Genomic DNA, 16821 nt, shown 5'->3' with positions numbered 1-16821 from the left:
CATTTTGCCAAAACAGTGTACCCTGATGGGTCTCTGCAGGACATGTCAGCACTCACACACCAAAATAAAATCAGTGCACTAAGCACAAATATGCAGCATCAGGTTTCTTTGTGACCATGTTTCCTTGGAGGCTGTATCTGCGCCAAGGCTTGCACAGGGGCGTGTGCTGAAACCATGTGATGGGATTCGACACAGTGAGGGGTGGGAGGCTGATTTATGTGGACACTGATACAAGGGCCAATACACCACACAGGCACAAGGAGCTGGATTTACATTCAAGCAAGCAGACATTAAATACTACTACTCTCCAAGACATGCAAAGAATCACAGAATATTTGGGTGAAACTCTGTAATCTAAAAAGAATTATGATTGTCTACTTTTATATATTTAGAAAAAATCTGAATAAATATTTTTTTTTGTAATACATTAGAGATAAAGAACAGATATTGCAGCATATTGCTCCATTGTTTGAAAAAAGGTCAAAACAAACAATATATGTATAGAAAATAGAGAAATAGAGAAATTTAAAACAGAGTTTTAAATTAAGTTTAGATTAAGTTAGATTTCTTGTACAGGTCTTTACCCTCTAGGGTCCTATATTACTTTTCACAATCGTGGGCTCGGATGTTTGGAAAATACTGCTGTATAGTTAAACAACTGCGTGGAATATTTTCCTGAGGAACTAAGGAAAGGTCTTTAAGTGAATTCACCTTAAATGCATTTATTTGCACCACTGGCTGGCTGAATAATGAAAATGTGAACACCATGAAAAGGTGTTTATAGACACCTTTTGGGCCAGAACAGGCCTGCCTTAAAGGGATAGCCAACACCCTTGCTAGAAGGAAATGGACTAAAAATACAGATGAAAGGATCCATTGCCTGTGACAACCCAAGATGTCTGTCACACTGATGATGTAATTTAGCTCCACTCCAGTTTAATCTTGTTTTCAATTCCCAAGCAGAGCCCTTGTAATGAGACGGCGTGTGTCCCAAGCCTCGTCACCAGAACACCTATTTTTCAAAACCATCTTCTCCTGTGTGATTTGTCCTTTTGAATATTAGATCAGCCCTGCCTACGGCATTTCTCGTTAATATTACAAATGAGAATTCTCTCAGGTTAACTGTTTACACCTTATGACTGTATACCTTTAGGTTCTAGCTATTTGACATTATTTTACTGGTGTATATAGTGAAGAACAGAAAGCATATCACCATTCAAAATGACACTGGGGTATTTTCTGGGTGTTTGAGCTCTGCCAGGCTGCCATGTCACCCTGCGGTCAGTTCTGTCTGTTTCTAAGCAAAGGATACAGAAAGGACACTGTGCTACTGCTTAACTCAGTTTACCCTGCCACAGCTATCTGTGCCCTGAACAGCCCCAAGGGTCTCTGGGTGATTGTCTGAATATGTGTGTGTGTGTGTCTGCAGAGGGGAAATCAGTGCAAAAGGACTTGTAGATTGCCCCGGGTCATATGTGCTGCACTGGTTAAGTGGACATCAATGATGCAGTAGCCACACACCCACATCAAACCTCTCAGTTTCATCTGCTGAGCCCCTGTAGTGAAACGGGAAGCTCTTGAATTATTGATGGTCTTGTCCTGTAAAGCACTGGACTTACTCGGCCTGCCGGTAACGTTACAGCCGGACAAAAACATTTTGTCAAACTAAATGCGTTAATCAGACTCACTGGTACAAGTGGGGAATGGGCTCATTACTAGAAAATGTTGATTACAGTGGCTACATGGTTAAACAACATTTTACCTGTAATTTCATTTGTACCAGTTATTTACCAGTTTGCATTACAATTCCAACAATAATGTAACATTTCTAATAAGAAGCTGTAATCTAGTAGTTTTTGAGCAGCACGCCTGTGACTAGACAGACATCCGTTCCAATCCCTGTGAAACTGGGAGACAAATCAAGTGTTAGTTCTCTCCTCAAAGATAGCACTCTCAAACTGAATCTCAGACTGCACTACTGAATATCCTCTGTGGCACAATCACTAGAGTGGTCTTCACATAAGAATATGCGTAAATCTACATTTATCTACCCTTGAAACAACACCCAGGGGATGTTGCTGTGAGGAAGAATCTATTCAACGGTGGTAATCTTGTCCTATCAGCAGCAAGGCTAGCTGCTCATGGCTACTGAAAAGAATTGATGGCTCTTGTTGGCATCTTTGTGCGTACCATGTTTCATCCAGTAGGGGAGTTATAAAACACACACATGAGTCATAAAATGCAGGTAGCCTAGATACTGCAGAGCTTCAGGATATTTGTTGGCCATGGGAGTTATTGCCTTTCTGGATGCCCAGGAGGCAGCAAGCCATGTAATATGTGTGGTTGCCCCTGGCAACAGTACTGCTAAGTGCACAGAAATGTATATTAAAAGGAAGCATCAAATATTTTAAGATGGCACGAGACAAAAGACAGAGATTTGGTTTGTGCTTGCCATGTGGTGACAACAATTGTAGTTATACGGTCATAAAAACACTATATGTCTCTACATGAACGACTGAATGGGAATGTTTTAACTCTCTGTTGCTCTAAGTGAAGTCTGCCTTAGTCAGATTGGCCCTTGTCTGTGGGGTACTGTAAGTGTATTAGTACACCACAGCATACGTACATCACCTGTGAGTTACAAGTTTCTGCAGGAAACTAATATTTGGCTTTGACAAAGCACAACCACAATTGAGGGGGGAGTATAACTTTGCATTTTTAAAATAAAGTACATTTTTAATGCATCAAATAGGAATAAATTAGATAACTACATGTTCTGTTATGTGTTCTGTGTTATAGAAAAACTACTACAGCACGCAGATGTCATTGGTCATTAAAAGTCAACTGTCCTGCTGATGGTAAACCCAATGTCCCTTCACTGCTTTGAACCTTGGTGGCTGCTCAGAACAAGAATCCCCGAGCTCAGACTATTTTCTGCTGTTACGGCTTCCGTGTCATCCACGGCGTGCTCTATTTAAAGAGTCTGGGTTGATGATCTTGAATGGTACACTGACATATCTCCAGTTACAGAGGCTGAGCTGCGCTGGTGCAACGCCAAGAGACTACACACGCCCGACAGGCAGGCATGTAAATGGACTTTCACACTTAGCAAGCAGGTAAGCAGTGGCTGATGGCACATGGCTGGTACAAGCAGCCGATGAAGAGGCGAAGGAGAGATCTCATTCAACGTGTCATACAGAGAGTTGATATTTACCAAGCATTTCAAATGTGTTTTCCCAATGAAAGAAATCCTTTAAAAATGCATTTTATGTTTGTAACAGCCCCCCCATTTTTAGTCCAATGTGCTGATTAAATAATGTACAAACTAATGTATAAAATATATTAACTGCTAATACTAACAGAAGTCAATTCATGAAATAAGATCAAGAATCTTAAATAATTCAAAATGAGCATTTTTTTACAGTGTGCTGGAAAACCCAGACTACTGGTAAAATTTATATTTGCACTGGTGTACGTTTTTGGGTGAAAGTGGGTTCAAAATTATATTAGACTTGGATTCAGTATACTGTCTGTTAGGAATGCCACCTACAAATCCAGAGGAATTACAGATGAGAACAGCTAAAAATAAATGATAAATGTAAAATCTGTGTATATGTTAAGAAGACATAATGGATGCATAATTAATAATAAAGATATGTTCAAAGGAATCTGGAGTCTGGTGTATTGTTATCATTAATTCAGACAGTTCGAAGCAACCAGCTACTGGTACATGTGTACTATTATAGTGTGCATCTCTTGGTCAGATCAAAATGGATGCAGGTGTATTGGTTTTTGCCACCACTTCAGACACTTCCCATCTGTCTCTAGGGCAGAGCAGGTCATTGCTAATGGCACAGTAATCTCCCAATCAGCTTTTGTGTGAACTGAGTCTTCCTGGATGAATTAGAGTTATTTAGAGTACTATGAACATAAAATGGAATGAACTCCATAAATCGTCTGAGGATGAGGGTCACTGTCATTTCATTATGAGGTCACAACCTGTTTTAGATAGTTTGGAGGAAAAAAACTTTGAATATGTTATTACAAGGACAGAATAATCTAAAGTTTAGTTCTTCTTAAGGAGTTGGAAACAGTGACTCACTCAAGTGGAATACTGAAATAATTTCCCTTAAAGGTGGCACCCAGTGACCTGACTAAAACATTAGCAGTGAATGAATTGAATTAGCAAAAGCTGCTGTTGTAATTCAATTATGAGTTTGTTTTTAACATTTCAAAGCACGTCTTTGAATAGATATTAGATATATCTATTGAAACAAAGATGCTAAGCATTACCAATGTAAACAATATATAATCTGTTTTTATGTAGGTGGTTGCTGTGATTAATACTTAGCTTGTCATCAAATTCAATGCAATAAAGAGGGCTGATCTTATCATTTTTATCTATACACTGTTTAAATGGCGTTTAAAATGCAATTTGCCGCTTTGGGTGCTTGGAAATTGATGCTATATTGTTCATAATCCAACGAAGTTACATGGCAGCTCATAGCAGCTGTCACAGAGAAAACGTGTGATAAGAAAATTGGTGACACTGCATGTCTTCAGCAGTATGACAGGAAAGGCAACTCCTCACCAACAAACATGTGAGAGGCAACAGCTGGGCTTTGGTTACTTACGTCTGTGTCCGGGCCCTTATCTGCCCCTGGGCAGGAGAACGTGACAAGTTCATGGCACCTCTTGTGGACCACAAAACAGCAAACTGCAGGCGAAGAAAAGAGACAAGGAGATTGTTAAAAAAAAAGAGAGAGAGATAACGAGAGAAAAAAATACAAAGACAGATGGAGAAGACTAAACGGAGAGAAAGAATGAGATGGGTAAAATACAGTGTATCATTGTTAAAAGACAGCAGAAAGAGCCCGATATCTGATAACACTGAGAGGGACTGAAAAATCAATGTCTGGCTCCGTCAAGGCTCCTTACCATGTCCAGATGGCCAGTCCTGCCTGCAGGCTGACTGCTCTTATTGCACAGTACAGTGCCACCTCCTCACTGACATGACAGGAGCTAAAGCAGACACGCACACAGACACACACGCACTCACGCTTCTGCATGCATTTGGAGCACAAATGCGGACAAACACAGCTGCAAACAGACACAATAACTAAACATGTATGCACATTCGAACACATCCAGGCCTACACTCTCATGGTCTGAGTGCACCACTGTAGTCTGTAGTCAAAGTGGAGGAAGGTGCCTGTTAACTGGCTCTCAAATACTGTCTGACACCAGGACTAATTGTGTGAGCTAGATGGTATAAATAACAAAATAAATGTGTTCATAAGTGTTATTCCCTGCTCCTCTTGATAGACAGAAGCGCTCCTCCCCTTCTTCCCAAGACTTAATGTTTTCAAGACGACACGTGCGGCATGAGAAGAAAGCATCTGAAATGGCGGTTTTCAATAGTCTTCACTTAGCAATGAGTAACCCTGAGTAGACTCCATTAGTGGTTCAAAATGCATCAGTGATGTGATGCATTTTCAAAGACCCTTTGCTTGATTTTCAGTTTCACTTTTTCCCTATACCGTTTCAACAGTGGAACTAAGTAATGTGAAGTGTGTGTCTCAGTCTTTTACATGCATCCACCTACAGATCACCTCTCTTATTTTTGATGCATCTGTCTCAAGCAGCTAGACGAACTGTAATAGTCACAGTGGACAAGCTTGTCAGAAAAATATAGACTCCATCAACAGAAAATCTCCCTAAAAAAATTGACTCGCCAAATTAATTATCATCATCATCATCATCATCATCATCATCATCATCATCATCATCTAGACCACTCACCGCTACGGCTACTACCACAAATACCTGTTTATGAGTCTTCAAACACAAACTAAGTAATGACAATGCTGCTGTTAATGTGAGTACAGTTATTATTTGTAATGACAATGCTGCTGTTAATGTGAGTACAGTTATTATTTTTGACTCATTTTGAGTCAAAACTCTATCCATCTGCCCTGTCACAGAGCTGTCTCGTCTATAATCATGAATAGAGACAGATAATAATTAATCTAACACTCCATTTGCATAGAATATAAGTGTGATATGTATTAGCATATTTTACATTTATAACTTTATTAGATACTGAAATGTTTTTAATAAATCAGGTTTATACGACATTCTCTGTCTGAATTAATGATAACAATACAACAGACTCCAGATTCTTTTGAACATATCTTTATTATTAATTATGCATCCATTATGTCTTATTCACATAGACACAGATTTTACATTTATCATACGTACATTATTGTGCATGAGTCATAAGTCACAAAGGGAATCATTTCTGTCAAAATGTACATTATGACCACAGTAGAGCCTTGGCCACACATATTACATCCTACTTACATATCTGCATATGCATGAAGGTTTATGCATATTTTACACTGTATATTATATTGCATATTGAGCCACTGGTTATCTGGTTCAAACTATGCAAAGATCATTGGCAAATAATCCTGAAACATTGTCTGTGCCTTCTTCCTTCCATCTCCTTATCTACATGTGCCTTCAGCACCTGACCAGCAGCAGCTTTTGTTGACGTAGGTCATATACAATTTATGTTCTTGCTTACACACATGATGTGTGGACAAAGTGTAGCCCTGTTAGTTTGTTTGCAGCTGCATTGCTACATGAAAAGTAGTGTGTTAACATTCTGTGCACTTGCTCTGTCATATGAGTTAGTTATGAAGCAGGCCATAAAGAAATCAATATTTACTGGGCCACAACTGTAAGAAACATCAGTGTTCAGCTGGGAATTGGTGTTGTCAAGCCATGCTAGAAACAATATGATGAAACATAAAAAAAAAAAAAAAAAAAAAAACTCTCATTAGAGAGTATTTATGTAAAGTACCATAAATGAACTTAGTGATTAGATACCTCATAACATGTAGTCATATAGTATGCCCCAGCATACAGTATGTATTCAGCAGAAGGTTGTTTGTTGTGTGGGTGGAAGACACCTGGGTTAAACAGTGTCACAGACAGTGCTTGTGCCAATACCAACAGTACAGTTTGGATTACAAATTGCCTTGGTGACATTTTTCCTTTTGCACAACAGTTGTTAGAACCTCAACAGTATCATAGCCAATTACATTGTGAATATTTTATTAATATCGTTTGCAAGAGATGTAGCTAAACATTTGATACTTTTTAAGATCTTGGCAGGACCACCCAGGCCCATGCCAGTTATCTACAATTCAGTTTTTCTCTGCAGCATGGATCCCCTTTATCTCCAAACACTTTGCTACAGTTGTATATATATTCACACAGAAGCTCCACGTGGAGTGAAATACATCATAGCAGTAGTCACTGTTGTTGAAATAATCCAATTTCCCAGCCAAGATTTCACAAGAATGAGATCTGCACACCAGCTTCCCAACCCATGATGCTACAATCAGTAATGATGCTACAATCAGTATATATAATATATGCCATAGTTTTGGCTAGATCTGTATTTCAGGCAAGGACCCTGACAATACAATCAGTTCTAATCTATACATACACAGTACTAAACAATAAAGAAAGAGTTAGGGTTACCAACATGTTGGTATTCACATGTAATGATGGCAAGTCAATACAAACGCCACACACAGATATATCAAACCACACAAGTCAACCCCAGCTACCCTTTCATGCATCTTCTGAGGGAACAGCTATGTTATATCAATAGAGTAAAGTAGAGTAGAGAATACAGGAGACAAGGCAACTAAAGTTAACACAGTTAACACAAAGGATGAAAGTTAAATGGGTCAATGTGAGACCTAAAACGCTGAACTATTTTCTGTAACAGAGACGCAACAGAAAACATTTTTCTCCACAGATTTAGCCTTGCTTATTAAGAGCATATAAGAGACAAAGAAAGAAGGTATAAATGTGAGCTACAGAGGTGGAGTGAGATAAATGAGGAGGTTGGTAGAGGCTAACGATGAAGGAGGTCGTAATTCATCGTCTTCTGCAGTTCTCATTAGAGGTCAGCTGCCTGTGATCGGTTGTCCCTGTGGTCTAATTCTGGGGCAACACTAAGGTTCAACATATATATAAACCTATGTGACGGTCTCCATTAGAGGCAAAGGTAACAAGCTAGTTTCAAAGTAACTTCATTCCTGTCATGGAATAATGTACACCACTCAGTTAGTTTGTTAATCAATAATATTTGCCTTAGCAAATAATAAGGTAACTACTGAATGCTTGTAAAGTATGTAGCTATTAAAGACTATCAGATTAAAACGGGGATTTGGGGACTGACAATTTAATATAAAGCAATTAAGGCTCTTATTTCTCCTATAAGAAATTAGTTTTGGAGATGTGAGGTGTGTCAACAGCTTAGTCAGCTTTGAAAAGGGAAAGCAGCTAAGTTGTGGTGCTTCCGATTGGTTGTTAGGCTAACTGGAGATATCTGTCTGCTTCTGACCTAATAATTTCCTTCCTCTCTAGACAGGATTAATTATACAGCAGGTGGGAGTGTAATGAGGGTTTTCAGATCAATACTTATTGCCTTCCAGCACAACACACAGTGAAATCACTTTTCTTCCCAAAAGATAACATAACTCAGACTCACTCCTACTCCCACACTGACAAGTCAATTTCTTCCAGATTTTTTCCAGGTCAGAAGTTCGCTGAAGCAATTTCCTGATTTTTCTTTTCTTGAATACAGGCAGGGAATGGGATAGAGGGAAATAATCCCCTAGTTCTTAGACACATAGATGGGATTTATCTCCAGGGTACAACACTAAAACAAAGGCAGAATTGTGGATCAAACTATCAAGGCCCTGCAGCCCACTGGTGCCATTGACAAAAGGCTTTCATTATTTCCTGTGGCTCTTTTCTCCACTTGAATGCCTAGGCAGTTTTCACCACTGTAACAATAACTCCATTGCTGTAAAAAGGAGAATGAGATTTCATCATAAAACCGGAACGATTTAGATCTGACCAGGACATAAAGGGTTTTATTCACTGGTTGAAACACTTACACATGCTAAAATATGCCAAAAAAAAAACTGTCAGTAGGTGTGTGACTCTCCCAGGAAGGTGTTTGCATGGGCACAATGGGTGTAACAAGAGAGCAAAGTAGACACACAACAGGGCCACTGGTTTTTCAAGGTAATGCATTAGAATATTAAGCAAATTACTATTGAGCACAGGTTTATACAAGGCTTCTTTCAAACTGGCTGCAACTTGTATCTTTTTATCACAAAAATATGCCAACGTTTCTATGTTTCTATAAACATTTTTAATTCTGTCAGCATAAATCATGCCATCATCACGCATGACAAGTGTGACAGGGGAAACTCTCAGCTTATATTACTGTCTAAAAATACAGAATTATTTTTACAGTGCAGCTGAAGCATCGCTTACAACGGTGGATGGTTACAGCAACATTTGAAGTGATAATGATGATAAAGTCAAGGTCAGCAACACTGAGGCAGCAACCTCAATGCGTCCCTATCAACACCATCCATACAGTTTTTTTACACGATGACTGTATTCACTATCAACATAATTTAAAGGTCTGGATATTAAGGCCGAACATTGTGCATCACTCTCACAGGGTCATCATGCATCATCGGAAATAACACCCTGGCAGAAAATTAAAAATTAATGGAGACATTATATGCTTTTTGATTTATTCCTGCTTAGACCTGGCTCAAACATCCCTGGCTTTTATGTAAAAAGAAGGCTACTGTGTGGCAGCTATTGTAGACATTGATTAAACTCCCCCTCCAAGTTTCCCTGACATCCATTTAATACTAAATAACAGTGATCACTGTATAAATCAATAAAGCTTGTACTAGTAAGAGTCTGCATTAACTTTTCATTGTCATGCAAATAGGTACATTAAGTAGAGCAACTTGGCTTTCTTTAAAACTCTGTGATGACTAAAATTACTTTAAGCTTCTTGGCAGCAGTTTTCTCCTCAATAATTGCATTATAATGTTATTCAGATTCAAGATTACAGAAGGCAGAGCAGGCCAAGAGTGCAACAATATTCATGTCTTGTTTATGTTTGCTGTTGTTATACATTTTGTCCTGTGATCGTGGATAGTTAAAAAAGAAAGAAAATGTAAAGGATCACAAGAAAGTAAAGCCATGTGAAGATCACAAAAATAAATACATTTTTTTATGGGAAACACTTTTTATGCAGCACATTTACAGCCATCTGCACTGTTCTCAATCATACACTGCAGCTGTCATAAACTTCCGTGTCTTTCTCATAATTACGACTGATACAGCCAGTTTGTTTGACAAAATGTTGGTTGTGATAATAAATTACAATATAGGGCATGTAATGTGAATTTGTGACCCTCTCTTATCTTGAATACTCTGGAATTTAAAACACTGCAGCCATCAGTGAAGTAAAGCAGAGCCATTATCTGTCGGCTCCTCAACATGATTTGTTGACTCATTCAAGAGTAGCATCTTAAACTTAAAGTTGTGCAGCTCAATTGCAAACCATACACAACAGGTTCTTTCCCTTTTCTCAGTTCACAATCCTACATTACTGCAAATATGTCAACACTGGCACAAGCAGGATTTAAAACTACTGTAGGGAAATAAACTGTAGCACAGAGCAGCTAAAGGATACAAGAAACCCTGTTATTTAACACTAACCCAACAGAAAAGAGTCAAGTAAGGAGTAATACAGAATATTAGAAGGTAACTGAAAAACACAATGTACTGTATATGTTCATCAGTCACTGCCTAATAGGCATTCATGAGAGTACATTAAAAGCCAGAAGATAAAACAGGTTTTCAATCAAAAGAAAATAATATTATGGGATGCAACTGACAGTAGTATATTTTCAGTATATTTCTGGCTGGATGCTCTAAAATCCAAGTTTTTAGACAGCTGTTAAACTACAAATCCTTTCCTTAGTTTACCTCAATCTGTTGTGCACTGGTCAATCGCCTAATGTGGCTTTCCACAAACTTATAGGAAGACACATTAGCATTACCATGTCATATTTATCAAGTATTTGCATTTAAGTGTTTATTATATGATATAAATAATCAATATCAGTCATAAAGTCTACTTGGTAGCAAGCAAAAGATATTGTAAATGTAAGTTATGTAAACAATTTTGCCTTTTAACACTGTTTGCCAGTCATAAATTATGTGCTGAAGTTAAACACTGTAACTTGTACTGTAAACTAGAGTATCACAGATCCTGCTCCTGTTTCACAGTAATATTTACACTTAACTCATAAACTGTGAAAGTTGACAGGACCCGCCATATTGCACCATTAGTTCTGTTTTCTGTCGAACTAGCCTGGCCTTTGAGGCTTCTGAAGGACCAACACTCATGCATGTCCTCTATATCACTCATATAGAGTACACTGTACAGGCACATGTACAGTACATGTATACAGGCACACACATGCACATACTACATAAAGATAGAGAAGAAAGTGAAGACTGTTTGCTACTATTGAAGCAAACACAAGTAGAAACAAGTATAACAGTTGTGTCACTTTAGGCTCCCACTGTGAAGTACTAAATGTTAAGACACATGGGAACACTGGGACGAAGCAAGGGTACTTTCTAGGGAAACAAGCCATAATGAGGTTAGAAGAAGAAATTAAGGAACTTATCACATAGCAAGAATTGAAACCTTGGGCACATAATTGAATGGAGCCACTCTCATTGGTTTGAGAAAGAAACAGTAAGTATTCTCACTAAGCATGTAGAGATAGAAAAGCTGCATTCCAACGAGTATTTAAAGACTGTATCAATGATAAGTATTATTTTCATACATGACTGAAAATATCAACAAAAAGATGAACTACTGTTTCTCAAGTGATAGTAACTGAACAAACATCTCTACCAGTGCCAGATGTTGAACATTGATGTTGAACATGAACTTCTCCCTTCCAAAGACAGCAAAGACAGAGAAAATAAACAGAAAGGCGCCACACTGACACTGACAATAAGGCCAACTTTGCAGATGCACAAGAAAATATACACAGTCAGTCCATTTATTCAAGGAATGATTTGGTCTTTATTAACATAAGTCAGATGGTTTACAATTAGTGTTATCTGCACACTAATAGTGTTATCTTTCTTAATCTGCATAAGTACAAACAGTTGATACTGAAAATGCACAGGCAAAACAGTAAATTTACTAAAATATTCACCATATTTGGCAGAAATATTATTCAAACAATCCATCTGTAGTTATTCAATCTTATGAGCATCATTGGCAATGCCCTGGAAGAATCTCTAGTCCAATGATATTCAAAATCATATCAACCATTCAGTGAATTCGGACCCAATATGCATTGTTCAGCATATGCTGTACAATGAAACTGAGTTACATGTGAGCTTCAAACACCCCAACTCAGAGTCATTAAGGTTTGGCTTGGTCTTTGGAAACCATTACAGATAATTTTTTTTCTCCATGAGCACATATTAAATATTAATATTTAATAGTACCATCAAATAGTTATATGTGAATTATGGCACTCAGTTGAATGCCTCTGTTATGAGGGGCTAAGGCTGATTTCCTTTCCAATAACTGCACTACGCAATTTCCAGACAGACATTTATGTAACCAAGTCTAAGAGGAAAAAGTTCACTACAGACGCAAAAGCAACTCCAGCTCCTTTCAAATCTATCTGTATAAACACTGTATGTGTATCATTAAAGTATCATTAAATACCTTGTAGGCTTAAACCTTGAACAGATTGAGCTTAAGGCTGTGTGCAAAGTTGTTTTGTCTGCATACATCGCTGCATTTAAGTTGCCATAAAAACTGATGTCTAACTAGTAATGGTAGTTTATATGACTCTCACAATCTCATAATATTTAAATTCTCACACAAAGCTCTTGAGATCCCAAATAAATGTCTCCACTGGACATTGACCTTTTGCGAGATAAGACTTTGGACCCTGATCCAATCCCACCACTGTTAGAGAGCGATTATGCCACTCAGGTTCTTCAAAGTGGCAATTAAGTTTCATCTGTTATCAAAAGATCTTGAGTATAGGGGAGACTACGAGGATTTAAATGGCTTAATCAATGCTCAATTGAAGAAATATGGATTTTGATTGTATAAGCGATGTCTATAAAGAAAAAGCATAGACATTTTTGTTTCTTGGTAATTGGTGGATACGGAGAAGGAGTCTTGCGCATCCTGCACACATAATGGCCACTTGTGGGGGAGAGTGGTCAAGAGGCATGGCATGTAATAGGAGGATGTGGATTGCTACTGCACAAATTAGACAATGGGCACTCAAGGGGCCCTTGTAGGTATAACAATTAGCCATTATGGCAGACTTCAGCATAACAGGTCGGACAGAAACAGTATAGCAGAGAGTTAGAGGTACAGCAGTTGTACGAAGCTGAGGATCTGCGCTCATTAATCACTGTATTCTTCATTCAAATGGTGGCCTAAAATGGCAAAGGCTATGAAAATAATGATGGGAAGATAACATTCTAGAAAAGGTAACAGCTAGCATTTGTGAGCATGTTATTCATCATTTTTGATGGTACTGAATAAAGAAATCAATGAAAAAAAAAATTCAGAATGGTGGTTACATAGGGCTTTACAATTACATACAACCAAGAACAAATAGGAACAATAACTCTAGAGGTGATTAATCTCTTAATATTTTAACAATATACAATTTATTAACTAACCATGCCCAAAGCCAGTGCAACACTATTTGTTCTTGTGACTGTGTTTCTTTCTGTAAGCATGTTTTCAGTGTCAAAAAATTTACATTTCTGCAATTCTCTAATACAGTTGTAATAACTGTGCCAAGTCGTGAAATATTACCCTTTGAAAAAGTAATCTGGATGCAGTGTGCAATAAGATTTAGTCTGTTGGCGGGAGATCAGAGCAGCTCACTCTATTTTTTCTATTTGCTAATCAGGATTTGTAGATGGCGGTCCTTTTTGTGGTTATAAGAATGTGTTAGAAATCAGTCTAAGTGCCTTACATGTCGTCCAATATAGCCTCTAGGTAGCTCGGTGGCAGAACTATTATACTAAATGTGATGATGATGCAGAAATAGTCCATGTCAATAGTTTAAACAGTTTTCATTTGGGAAAACCTGCAGGTGGTATTTTTAAAAATTTGAATAATGACAATCAATAATGATTATTGACCATTAATGTGGTCGATGATCATTTAGGAAATTACTGCATATTAGGATAGAAGGAATCCAATTGTGGTCACTAATTACTGGGCAGGTCTTGTATTCATTATCCATCCTGTTAATTGAACTAAAGGACCCATAGCGAGCTGGGTAACAGATGGGTTTGGATGCAGTGGGATGTTCATTCATCAAATGAAACAGGTTTTGCATTCTTGTGACTAGTCCAGTGTGTGTGTGTGTGTGTGTGTGTGCGTGCGTGTTTGGTATTCCAAGTGAAAAACATGCTTAGGATTCACGTCGAGATGCTGCTGATCTCTGCTTACTGGGCTTAATCATGCCTGACTGACTCCTTTGAGGTTAAGAAACATAGTTCACACATGGCTGATTTGTTTTGAAGAGCCAGAGGGATTTAAAATACATCCCTAAATATCACTAATGGCTTCTCCAAGAAGAAATCAACAGATAATGTGCTTGAACACCAACTGTACAATACACAACTGGTGTGTAGTGGTAGTAAAAGTCTAAAATGTCAAAGTAAACTATGGCAAAAGTTTGGGATGCACAAAAAGTGAAAAAAAAAGGAGCTGGAGGACTAAAACTGTGGCATACCACACTAGACTAGAATGAAACTGAACACCCACAAGGACATCTTACTGAGGAAATAACATCAATGTCTGGGGGTTGCAGCCCAGTCCAGGTGCACAACCTCACATTCTTGTATAATCAATACAAGAATAGACAAATTGATTCTTTCCCTAATAAGGTCTTAGGTCTTAGCAGTCAATAAATGTCATAGTCATGACATTTAAAAGAAGACAATGCATACATTTCCATCCATCTAGCAGACAGAAGTCCCTCTTTAAAGCAGATTCTAAACATCCCAACCAGAAGGACTGGTGGCAAACTCCTGCTTAGCAGTCAACACATATCTGTTCTGTGGTGTGAACAGGTTCAAGGCAACACTTAAACGACACAAGGCAACTAGTTTGTTCTCCCATGACGACAGAAACACATTTCTAGTTAGCCAGTGTGAAAGATTGTGGATAGAAGAGGCCGTTCTCTTCTTTAACGCCTCAATGGTTCCAGTCAAGCACATCAGAGAATTAACCTCACCTGGCTTTGTGCCAGCTCTCACACTGCCTCTCCTCAACAACAACTTCAGCTTCTGTGGCTATGGTTGGCTATGGACATGGTGTACAAAGAACCTCCCTGTAGACACTGTGTAATGCCACAACTCAGCCATGCAGAGCAAAAATAGAAAAGATTGTAAAGAGGCTTTAAAAAAGATGGAAATGTTGGCTGGAACGGCAATTATTTTAACTAGTAATTCACTGAGACTAACATAACATTATATTGTATTAGAGATTAGTTTGTTGGTATATTTGGTTATATCTGATAATGATCTATGGGGTGTGCAACATGAAAACAACATCCGTCAATTCAAACAAAAGACTTACATTCTGAATTTACACTAAAAACATTGTATTTTTCATTTAGACACTTCCTGGATGCTACATGCAACATTCAAAGTTTGGAAATGTCGCCAGAGTTTGCAAGTTGAGATTGGGGTGTTGGGAAGAAGGGTTGTGCTGGCGAGAAGCTCCAGCATATTCAACATTTCATGACAGCTGAACTGTCATCACTATGTCAGGTTAGAGGGAGATGGGACCACTGGGCTTTGACACAGAGAGACAATAAGGCATAGTCGCTTTGCAGGCAGAGGTATGCAATGAAGGAATGAGGCTGTAAAATTGTTGTTTTTTCATTTGCTACTGTTACTGTTTATTTGCTCATCAGTCAATCAGTTTGTTTGTTTTCCCGTTTGTATCCTTTATATTGAACTGCTAAATAGTACCTGGAAGGCTGCATTTGGATCCTGAATATAGTTAGGTGAAGAACAACATGAGGTCTTTAACACTACCTGTCAGGGTTGCATTGAGCTTCCTGGTCTCAAAGGAAGACTTTCAAAGTGCTAACATGCTAACCCTATCTTGCCATATGGGAGCCATTTCTCCAGTCTATATGAAATTATGTAAGGACATGAATCCAGGAGACAATCTGATAAACTGGTGCAATACACTCAAATGGCCCGTATGGGAAGCGCTGATGTCACAATGCATCACTAGTGGGGCTGTAGCAAATGAATATTGCATCTTATGATATACTGTAAGGCATCTGAAATATTTCACCACACAAATAACCACTGTAAGTGCTGTAATCGGTCACTTAAAAACCCACCGCAAATTAATGTGTCAGGTAAAAGTAGTACATCTATTTTACCCTTGTGTCCTTTTCGGCCAAAAAAATAATCATAGCAACACAACATTATCTTTTCATTGTTTTAATTTAATCTTTATTAATGAAGTCCCTAATGGATCCAGATAATAACTCAAACCCTTTTTCATTCATTAATTTATTCAGGATAAGATAACTCACTGCATGTCAAGGAAACAGTCAACGCTATAAAGAGGATGACTTCACCTTGATCCTGAGCACTATACTGCACTATACATAATCCATGATGATATGGGCCTCTTAGTAATGACATCACACACTCATTTTTTTTATTACTGTTTATGCAACAAGGCCAGCTCAGTGCAAGCTTGGTAAAGCGAAGCTTTTACTTTTAAACGTATTTTCATCAATGTGAGAATCATACAAAACATTCATACATTTCACTGTGTTTAAGTTCATATGACTCACA

The 16821-nt window shown here is 38.1% G+C and overlaps 1 protein-coding gene across 1 annotated transcript in view; it reads right to left on the bottom strand.

Moving 5' to 3' along the window:
• Positions 1 to 16821, bottom strand: part of prkcaa (protein kinase C, alpha, a) — a 130319-nt gene that overhangs the window by 78604 nt on the left and 34894 nt on the right. The window contains exon 4 of the mRNA XM_027282846.1: positions 4635 to 4717. Coding sequence (XP_027138647.1) covers positions 4635 to 4717 — 83 coding nt within the window. The remainder of the gene's footprint in view (positions 1 to 4634; positions 4718 to 16821) is intronic.

Source organism: Larimichthys crocea, chromosome X (genome assembly GCF_000972845.2).
Source record: "Larimichthys crocea isolate SSNF chromosome X, L_crocea_2.0, whole genome shotgun sequence".
In the NCBI taxonomy this organism is placed as follows: Eukaryota; Metazoa; Chordata; class Actinopteri; family Sciaenidae; genus Larimichthys; species Larimichthys crocea.
This window is presented reverse-complemented; position numbering and strand designations above follow the sequence as displayed.